At 51.4% G+C, this 10,449-nt stretch overlaps 1 protein-coding gene across 6 annotated transcripts in view; it reads right to left on the bottom strand.

Moving 5' to 3' along the window:
* Positions 1–2,863: 2,863 nt before the first annotated feature.
* Positions 2,864–10,449, bottom strand: part of LOC118395538 (syntaxin-3) — a 31,287-nt gene continuing 23,701 nt past the window's right edge. For all 6 annotated transcript variants that reach the window (XM_052464610.1, XM_052464609.1, XM_052464612.1 and 3 more), the window contains 9 exons: positions 9,651–9,902; positions 9,020–9,154; positions 8,025–8,108; positions 7,107–7,139; positions 5,775–6,943; positions 4,722–4,885; positions 4,437–4,583; positions 3,314–3,529; positions 2,864–3,136 (listed from right to left, as the gene is read on the bottom strand). In XM_052464610.1, coding sequence (XP_052320570.1) covers positions 2,955–3,136; positions 3,314–3,529; positions 4,437–4,583; positions 4,722–4,885; positions 5,775–6,943; positions 7,107–7,139; positions 8,025–8,108; positions 9,020–9,154; positions 9,651–9,902 — 2,382 coding nt within the window. In that variant the 3' untranslated portion in view covers positions 2,864–2,954. The remainder of the gene's footprint in view (positions 3,137–3,313; positions 3,530–4,436; positions 4,584–4,721; positions 4,886–5,774; positions 6,944–7,106; positions 7,140–8,024; positions 8,109–9,019; positions 9,155–9,650; positions 9,903–10,449) is intronic.

Raw genomic sequence — 10,449 nt, 5'->3', positions numbered from 1 at the left:
TTTTAAAGCCATTTTCTACATTGTAGCATAATATTGAAGACACCAAAACTATGGAATCATGTAGCAAAAAGTGTTAAATCAAAATATATTTTATGAGATTCCTCAAAGTCGACACCCTTTGTCTTGACAGCTTTGCACACTCTTGAGGTTGTCACCTGGAATGCATTTCAATTAACAGGTGTGCCTTTGTTAAAAGTTATATATTAAGGAAAGAGATTCCACAAATTAATATGTTTGAGCCAATCAGTTGTATTTTGTAAAAGACCAAGTCCATATTATGGCAAGAACAGCTCAAATAAGCAAAGAGAAACAACAGTCCATTACTTTAAGACATGAAGGTCAGTCAATGTGGAAAATGTGAACGTTTCTTCAAATGCAGTCACAAAAACCATCAAGCGCTATGATGAAACTGGCTCCCATGAGGACCGCCACGGTAAAGGAAGACCCAAAGTTACCTCTGCTGGAGAGGATAAGTTCATTTGAGTTACCAGCCTCAGAAATTGCAGCCCAAATAACTGCTTCACACATTTCAACATCAACTGTTCAGAGGAGACTGCGTGAATCAGGCCTTAATGGTCAAATTGCTACAAACAAACCACTACTAAAGGACACCAATAATAAGAAGAGACTTGCCTGAACCAAGAAGCACGAGCAATGGACATTAGACCAGTGGAAATCTGTCCTTTGGTCTGATGAGTCCCAAGTTTGAGATTTTTGGTTCCAACCGCTGTGTTTGTGAGACACAGTGTAGGTGAACGGATGATCTCAGCAGGTGTGATTCCCACTGTGAAGCATGGAGGTGGTGGTGCGATGGTGTTTTGCTGGTGACACTGTCAGTGATTTATTTAGAATTCAAGGCACACTTAACCAGCATGGCTATCACAGCATTCTGCAGTGATACACCATCCCATCTGGTTTGTGCTTAGTGGGAGTATCATTTGTTTTTCAACAGGACAATGACCCAACACACCTCCAGGCTGTGTAAGGGTTTTATTATTTATTTTTGATTTGTTTAACACATTTTTGGTTACTACATGATTCCATGCGTCACGTCTTCACTATTATTCTATATTGTAGAAAATAGTAAAAATTAAGAAAAACCCTTGAATGAGTAGGTGTGTCCAAACTTTTGACTGGCACTGTACTTGGCAACTGACCTCAACATAATTTCAATCAAGACGTGCACACACACTATTCATTTCAGATTTTAGTTTTAATTTTTTTTCATTCTTGTAAAAACCACAAATTAAGAGAATTTCTGCAAAACATTTCAGAAAATAATTATATAATTGATTGCAATGCTACAGGCACATTACAGTCCCATTGAGCAACTGCAGTAGGGCAACCAAAACAATTCACGAAGACCACGTCCCAAATTGTACCCTATTCCCTATATACTTTTCAAAAGTAGTGCACTTTATTGGGTCTAGGGTGACATTTGCGACGCACCCAACCCAAGAGCCCTCCGGTTCAACATTATTAACAATAACATTATAGGGGACAGAGACGGAGGGATGAACAAAACATTACAACCTGTAAAAAGACTGACAGAAGGGAAAGACGTTAAAATGACAGGAGGAAAATAGTCTGTCAAATGAGGGAATTCAAAGAAGCAAAGTTAAGACCTGTAGTGGCTGGTAGTGAGAAACGGAGTCAAGTAAAACTGAAGAGAAACAACGTATTCGTCCCAAATAGCACCCTATTCCATATATAGAGTACTACCTTTGACCAGGGCTCTGTAGTAGTGTACTATGAGGAACAGGGTACCGTTTTGGATGTAACTAATGAGAGATACAGTACGTTTTTTATCCAACAAAACTCATGGCTGTAAGCGTATGGAACAGAGGTGAGGATGGTGCGAAAAGAAGAGCTGAGACAATGAGAGCCGAAATGGGGGGGGGGTTTCCAGGAACGTGTTGGCACCCGTTTGCATTTCATCATCACCACCCCCTCGGTGCTTCCGAGTCCCGACGGCTCGGTTTCCCCAAGGAGTCCGTGGAAGTGTTGGACAGTGTGGCATAGAGTCTGGACCTAGTGGGACACACCAGTCATGTCTGAGTCTTCCCCAGTCCCCTTCCGAAACCAAAACGCTGATTCACTCCACTTCATGTAGACCATGTCGCACAAAAACCCACATTCAATCCATAGGGTTCCCATTTTCTTTGTTCAACCTTTTTTCTCCCCAATTTCGTGGTATCCAATTGGTAGTTTACAGTCTGGTCTCATCGCTGCAACTCCCGTACGGACTTGGGAGAGGCGAAGGTCGTGCGTCCTCAGAAACACAACCCAACCAAGCCGCACTGCTTCTCGACACAATGCCCGCTTAACCCGGAAGCCAGCCGCACCAATGTGTCGGTGGAAACACCGTACACCTGGCGACCGTGTCAGCGTGCATTGTGCCCGGCCTGCCACAGGAGTCGCTAGTGCGTGATGGGACAAGGACATCATGGCCGGCCAAACCCTCCCCTAACCCGGACGACGCTGGGCCAATTTTGCACCGCCTCATGGGTCTCCCGGTCACGTCCAGCTGCGACTGAGCCTGGACTTGAACCAGAATCTCTAGTGGCACAGCTAGCACTGCCTTAGACCACTGCACCACTCAGGAGGCCCAGGGTTCCCATTTTCAGCCCTGTTGCGTGAACAACACTAGCAAGTGTCTCTGTGCTATCCATATCATTCCTAACCCTCCTAATAAACATGCTGCAACAGCACATTCTCCCCTCTCCTTACACCATCCCTCCATCCTCCCCTCTCCTCATCCTCGCCCTCTCATCCCAAGTGAGGAGTGGGAACGTCTTTTCACTTTTGTTTTTAGCTCGCCCCCCTTTTTTGAGGGCGTTTGTTCTCCTTTTCGGGGGAGGGGTGTTGGCTGCTCCCCATCTCTCCCCCCTGCCTGGCTGGCTGGCACGGGGTCTCTACGTGCCCCTTGCGTAGGGGTAAGAACGTGGTGAGTTTTACGATATCCTCTGAATGAGTTTCTCCTCCGTCATACAGAACAGGACGCAGTGAGAGAGGTCCGAGATGAAGCCCTCACAGCCCCGCAGCGTCACACCTTTGCAGCCCCGCAGGTCCAGCAGCGCCAGGCCAGACGCCCTCTTCAGGTACGTCAGACAGCCGTCCGTCAGCTTGTTACAACCTGGGGGAGGAGGGGGAAGGAAGGCTGAGACAGAGGTGTACAACCTGTATGAAGGAAATGAGTGTGTGTGTGTGTGTGTGTACTTGCGAGGCTGATCTCAGCCATTGCAAATTCACATGTGGGTTGTGTGTACCTTCAAGGTTCATCTCTATGCATTCCATGGGTGTGCGTGCCTACCTGCGAGGTTGATCTCCGTGAGCGTGTTGCGTGTGTTTGTGCCGGCGGCGGTGAGCAGGCAGATGGACTGGTCCGTGAGGTCCCTGCAGTGGGCCAGGTCCAGCCGCTCTAGCAGGGGCATGTGACGGAGAATCAGCCTCAGGGTGGAGTCACTGATGTCCAGGCCGGCTAGACGCAGCGCCACACAGCCACGCAGCCGAGACCGACTGTCACAACCTGCAGGGAGAGAGGGGTTAGATGCGTTCAGTACCGTCACACACCCACCCCATTCAATATAAAATACTTACTCACCAAACCCAACCACCTAAAAACGCTAGATTCATTCATCATAGGGGAGGCGAAGCAGCTACAGAATTCCTCAAACTACTATAGTCAAACACACACGGCACCAGTGGCCTGCCGCAGTCATAGCGGCCTGCCGCAGTCATAGCGGCCTGCCGCAGTCATAGCGGCCTGCCGCAGTCATAGCGGCCTGCCGCAGTCATAGCGGCCTGCCGCAGTCATAGCGGCCTGCCGCAGTCATAGCGGCCTGCCGCAGTCATAGCGGCCTGCCGCAGTCATAGCGGCCTGCCGCAGTCATAGCGGCCTGCCGCAGTCATAGCGGCCTGCCGCAGTCATAGCGGCCTGCCGCAGTCATAGCGGCCTGCCGCAGACATAGCGGCCTGCCGCAGACATAACGGCCTGCCGCAGACATAACGGCCTGCCGCAGACATAACGGCCTGCCGCAGACATAACGGCCTGCCGCAGACATAACGGCCTGCCGCAGACATAACGGCCTGCCGCAGACATAACGGCCTGCCGCAGACATAACGGCCTGCCGCAGTCATAACGGCCTGCCGCAGTCATAGCGGCCTGCCGCAGTCATAGCGGCCTGCCGCAGTCATAGCGGCCTGCCGCAGTCATAGCGGCCTGCCGCAGTCATAGCGGCCTGCCGCAGTCATAGCGGCCTGCCGCAGTCATAGCGGCCTGCCGCAGTCATAGCGGCCTGCCGCAGTCATAGCGGCCTGCCGCAGTCATAGCGGCCTGCCGCAGTCATAACGGCCTGCTGCAGTCATAACGGCCTGTAGGAAAAGGAGAGAGGTTTAACTCCCAACACCCCTGTTAGTCAGTAATGACGAGTGACCTGGTGGTATGACCAGGTCCCTGATCTGGGTGTCTTTGACCCCCTCTGCCCAGCGCAGGTCCAGGGTACGGAGGCACGGCAGGCTGGGGGTGGACAGGGCTGACATGGACGACCAGGAGCAACCTGCTATCATCAACTCCTTCAGACCTGAGAGAAGAGACGGCGGTGGGGGGTAGAGAGAGAGGATGGAGAAGGTTTTAATTCAACTTGTGATGGTAAGGTGTGTGTGTGTAGACTGTTGGTGTGTCTGTGCAGTAGCTATATATATGTGTGTGTGTGTCCTACCTGGCAGGCGGTGTATGAGCAGGGTGATCTGTTTCTTGGACACGGGGGTCCAGGAAAGGTCCAGGGAGGTGGGCTGGCGTTTGATGATGCCCTGCACGGCCTGGGAGGAGAGGGAGGGACACCGCGATACATCCACACCACTCCACAGACGCTTGTCACAACTCCTACAGAGAGGAGGGAGAGGGGTACAGAAACGAGGATAGTTGGGATGAGGATGTTAGGGAAAAAAAAAAAAAAAAAGGAAAAATATGCCATTTAGCAGACGCTTTTATCCAAAGCGACTTACAGTCATGTGTGCATACATTCTACGTATGGGTGGTCCCGGGAATCGAACCCACTACCCTGGCGTTACAAGCGCCATGCTCTACCAACTGAGCTACAGAAGGACCACGATGTTAGATAAAAGGAGGTTTCCTGGTTCTGTTTCAACGCAGATTTAGTATTTTTCATCCATTAAAAATGACATGATTGTCTCCTGTCTCTGGTGTAAAAACCACACGCGTCGTGGAGAAGCCCCACAGAAAGTGCCCTTTGGTCCACAGACTAAGGAGAGTGTCATGTGACATTTTAAAAAGGAAGAAAATATCCCAAAGCTGCGTTGAACCAGAAACAGGAAATAAACTCCTTTGTCTATAGAAACAATAAGCAGGGCTGGTAATTACCAGGGACCTCACGATATGATGGCCATATTTAGGTGCCGATACGGATTGCGATTCTATAAGTAACGTGATTGGATACGGTCATTTTATTGCGATTCGATGTTCCAAACATATTGCTCACCATATAGATGTCTGTTGGAGACAACAGAGCCATGAGAAACCAGTTTGGATCAGTCATGGAAATAAGTGCTGAAAACAAATTGGCTCCATATTTAAAAAGATGGAGAACAAGCCAACTAGCAGAAAATATTGCGATATTGTTAATACTATATTTCGCCAAAAATAATATCCCAATACGCAACTGTGTAGATTCCCCCCCCCCCAATCACTAACAAGCCATGCTTATGGCTGTGAATTGGAATCTAATTAGACAGACAGACATTGTGTGACTCACCATTTGTACCAGGCCTTACAGACAGCCATACAGCTAGCCAGCTCGGCTCGGCTCAGGTAACGGAACACCGCCACCCACACCTCCTTCTCCCCTCCTTTCTCGTTTCCTACATCCTTGAAGGAGGGAAGCGACAGGAGCGAGGAAGGAGAGTGGGAGGAGTGGGGAGGGGTGGGGGAGGCCGAGGAGTCAGAGTAGGAATGAGAGGCAGTGTCCCTCTCTCTTTCCCTGTCTGCTGTGTCACCGTGGGGATTGTTGATACGGTGACGAGGCGGCCGGCCGACTGGATTCTTGGCGGGCTGGGCCAGGCCGTTGCCGGCGGCGACCGTGCCGTTTTTGTGCTGCGTCTTTCCGAGGGTTTTATGCTGGACGTAACCTGGACCGCCACCGTGGGTTCTGGGAGACATGGCGGCCTCCAGCTTGGGCACGATGGAGCCGGGGTGACGTTTGGCCCTGGGGGGGCGCTGTAGGGTCACTGTCAGGTATGAGCCGTTTAGGAGGTCGTCGTTAAGGTCAGACACCAGGAGGACGGGAGGCTCTGGTTCAGAGTCTGACCTGTTCTCATCGTCTTCTTCATCCGCCACGTCCTCATCCTCCCCCTCCAGGTCCCGGGCCGAGCTGTCTTCCTCATCATCGTAGTCTTCCTCATCGTTGTCGTCGTCTTCCTCATCGTCCGTTCTCCTCCGCCTGCGGCGTTGCCGGTGGTGATGCTGCCGATCTTCCTCGCTGTCGTCATCTTCCTCGTCGTCATCATCATCATCGTCGTCATCCTCTGACTCGTCCCTGCGTCTCTGCATCCTGGTGCCTCCCCGGAGGCGCACTCTCCCGCCCCTCTCCCTACGCCCCCCCTCTCTATCCCCTCGGCCCGCCCCCAGCCCTCCTCTGCCGCGCCTCATCTTCAGGGAGGAGTGAGGGGCAAGCCCACTCCCGCGGCCTGCCCCTCTGTGGGAGGAGCCTCTCCAAATGCCCCGCCTCCCAGTCCCATAGCCTCTCCGAGAGGCGGAGCCACTGCTGCGAGGGCCGGACATCTTCTGTCCCGCGCCTCCTCCGCCCCTGGAGCCTTCATCGTCATCATCATCATCGCTGCCCGAGTCGTCGTCGTCTCGGCTGTGACCACGGCGACGGTAGATCTTGGCGATGCGGCCGTCGAGATACGAAGAAGACTTGCGTTTCTGGAAGGAAGGAGGGAGGAAAGGAGAAAATGAAAGAGGGCAGGGGAAAGGAGCGAGGAAAGGAGAGAGGAAAGAAGAGAGGGAGCGAAGTATCCTTTAGGGAAAGGGTGAAAAACTGTCTTCAGTTTAATTTAACACATTTTTTATTGGCTGCCATACTTACCGCGTGTAACATTTTATTATTGTCCTCCTTCACCTGAAATCAAAACAAGAAAAACATCAATGCAACAGAAATTCACTGTTCATTGAATACTGTAACATTTCTGTTGACATAATGCCTGCTGCACTGAAGACAGACAAGCACATTCACATCACAAGCTGCTGTTTCTCTCGCTCAACCTCCACATGCACTGGGCTTTTGTTCAGGCTACAAACACTTTCTGCTCCACAAATACCGTCTCACAAATACATGGACTAGACCTAGGTTCAAATAGTTGAAGTCTTGAGTCTGCCTGGACTGCCAGACTTTTCTATTGGTCCATTAAGCCAGGCAAGCTGAAAACCAGCACAGATAAAGTATCTGATATCAACTCTAAAGCAAAGGATTCTACATTCAGACAGTATTTGTGGAGCCCAAAGCCCCACGTTTACCCCAGCCCCTCCCCTCGTCAGTCAGAGCAGTGATAGGCGAGTGATGATGATGTAACGGGCGGGGGGGAAGGACGGTGGCGGCGGTAGGCCTCTCACCCTCTTCCTACGCCCGCTTGCCCATCTCCCCGCCCGCTTGAGGCCGTGCTGCTCTAGTAGTAGCTGCCCAGGGGAGGGAAGGGGCGCCTCGGAGAACCAGGAGGAGGAGGGGGGGGGGTTGGGAACCAGCCATGGGTATAGCAGTATCGCCCTGCCCCAGCCCTCGTCCCCCAACCCAGGAGCAGAGCCTGGCTCCATGGAGACCCCTAGAGGCCCCTGGGTGGAGGAGAGGGCGGTGGCGGAGAGGGGGCTCACGCCAGCGCCGAGGCCAACGAACACCCCACTGTCATCATCATCGGTGCCCGAAGACTGACACACAGCACAGGGAGAGAGTCACGGCCGTTAGCTAGCCGGGACACAGTGTGTGTGTGTGTATAGATAGAGGAGGGTCTACCTCAGTGTCTGTGATTCCCAGAACACATTTGGGACACTCCCAGCAGCTGGGCAGATCTGTATTCACCACACCATCCCCTGTTACCTAGAGAGACAGAGAGACAGAGAGGTAGAGAGACAGAGAGACAGAGGTAGAGAGACGGAGAGACAGAGAGACAGAGAGACAGAGAGACAGAGAGACAGAGAGACAGAGAGACAGAGAGACAGAGAGACAGAGAGACAGAGAGACAGAGAGACAGAGAGACAGAGAGAGAGAGACAGAGAGGTAGAGGTAGAGGTAGAGAGAGAGAGACAGAGAGGTAGAGGTAGAGGTAGAGAGACGGAGAGACGGAGAGACAGAGAGGTAGAGGTAGAGAGACGGAGAGACGGAGAGACAGAGAGACAGAGAGGAGAGACGGAGAGACGGAGAGACGGAGAGACGGAGAGACAGAGAGACAGAGAGACGTAGAGAGACGGAGAGACAGAGAGACAGAGAGACGGAGAGACGGAGAGGCAGAGAGACGGAGAGACGGAGAGACGGAGAGACGGAGAGACGGAGAGACGGAGAGACGGAGAGACGGAGAGACGGAGAGACGGAGAGACGGAGAGACGGAGAGACGGAGAGACGGAGAGACAGAGAGACAGAGAGACAGAGAGACAGAGAGACAGAGAGACAGAGAGACAGAGAGGTAGAGGTAGAGGTAGAGAGACGGAGAGACAGAGACAGAGAGGTAGAAAGACGGAGAGGTAGAGAGAGAGAGAGACAGAGAGACAGAGAGAGGTGGAGGGAGCAAGAGAGGTGGTCAGAGAAGTGTAGAGCATTTTGTTTGAGAACCAACAGAGAGAGATCGAGGGACAGTTTAACCTCCATCTGTACTGATGTCAGACAACAACAAAAAGTGATGTGTTTTAATGCCGATTTGATTGCGAGTAAGATTTCAAACATGCATTTATTACATATGGCAAATCAAGCTGAAACTTGAAGGTAGGGTATAGTTTGAGGAGTGTCGGGATTACCTTGAGGCAGGCGGGGTGGGCTATCTGGGCACAGTTGGAACACTCCATGAGGGTGAGGGCGAAGACTGGCCCCTCTCCTCCCTCCTGGTTACCCTCTGCACAGATCTCACACACCACTGACAGGGGCAGACCCGGCTGGGGGAGAGAACGGGAGGAGTTAATATACTGACAGACTAGTATATTCTGTCAGAATGACACACACACACACACACACACACACACACACACACACACACACACACACACACACACACACACACACACACACACACACACACACACACACTATACTAGCTGGGAAGAAGAGATACAGTAAGGACCCAGGCATCAAAGGCAAGCAGTAAGTGATACACACAGCTAGCAAAGAGAGGGAGACAGTGACAATGCTTCTACTGTTCGGGTGAAACATCTCACACACATCCAAACACACACATCCCCCCCCCCCGCTCGCTCTCTCTCACACACACAAACAAACCACTCCTCGCTCACACACCATCCTACTCGCTCACACACCATCCTACTCGCTCTCACACACAGACGCTCGCTCTCACACACAGACGCTCGCTCTCACACACAGACGCTCGCTCTCACACACAGACGCTCGCTCTCACACACAGACGCTCGCTCTCACCGCCAGACACTGTCGGAGCACGCAGGTCTGTTTGAGTTTCCCCGGCCCGCCGAACTTCTTCATGTCCCTGCAGAAGTTACAGTCCCCGCACTCCGTCCTGACACACGCCTCACAGCGCTTACACCGCACGCGCCGCCGCCGCAGCACAGACATGGAGGAGGCGGGCTTCTGGGGTCGCGGGGTCACCACCGTGGCAGACAGCTTGGGACGAGCCACCGGGGGAGGAGGGGGAGGGGGCTGGTACCACGACGGCTGGAAGGGTGGGGACGAGAATTATTGGGATAAAGGTGAATTCAAAGTTTTAAAAAATGTTTTTAAAAAATGTAAATCAATGGGGAAGACGAAGGCAACAGTCCAACACTGGGCTTAATCTGTCTGGAAAAGCATCCCTCTGATTAAATCACCCTTGGATTTAAGAGTCAGAAAAGTACATGGATTTAAAGAGAGGTATATAGCAGTCTAAGAATGTGGCATGACTTGCACTCCGTCTTATGACAATGTACAGTGTGTGTGTGTGTGTGTGTAACACTTGCCTATATGGATAGGGCTACGGGTTTCTTACAGAACAACTATTCAAAGCAACAGTTTGAACACGATGGAAAGATTATTCAACCAAAGTTGAGGACAACAGTTCACCTGACAAGATGGAATCCAAACATTTAAACTTGATTTCACGTCTACTGTAATCTAGATACTTAAAGTAACATTGGAATTTCAATGCACTTTTATGTGACGAGACTTCAACTATAATTTTTTTTTTTTTTTTTAAACGTCATTTTTTTGAGCTCTCCTAGTTGTG

This window comes from Oncorhynchus keta, chromosome 16 (assembly GCF_023373465.1).
Source record: "Oncorhynchus keta strain PuntledgeMale-10-30-2019 chromosome 16, Oket_V2, whole genome shotgun sequence".
In the NCBI taxonomy this organism is placed as follows: Eukaryota; Metazoa; Chordata; class Actinopteri; order Salmoniformes; family Salmonidae; genus Oncorhynchus; species Oncorhynchus keta.
This window is presented reverse-complemented; position numbering and strand designations above follow the sequence as displayed.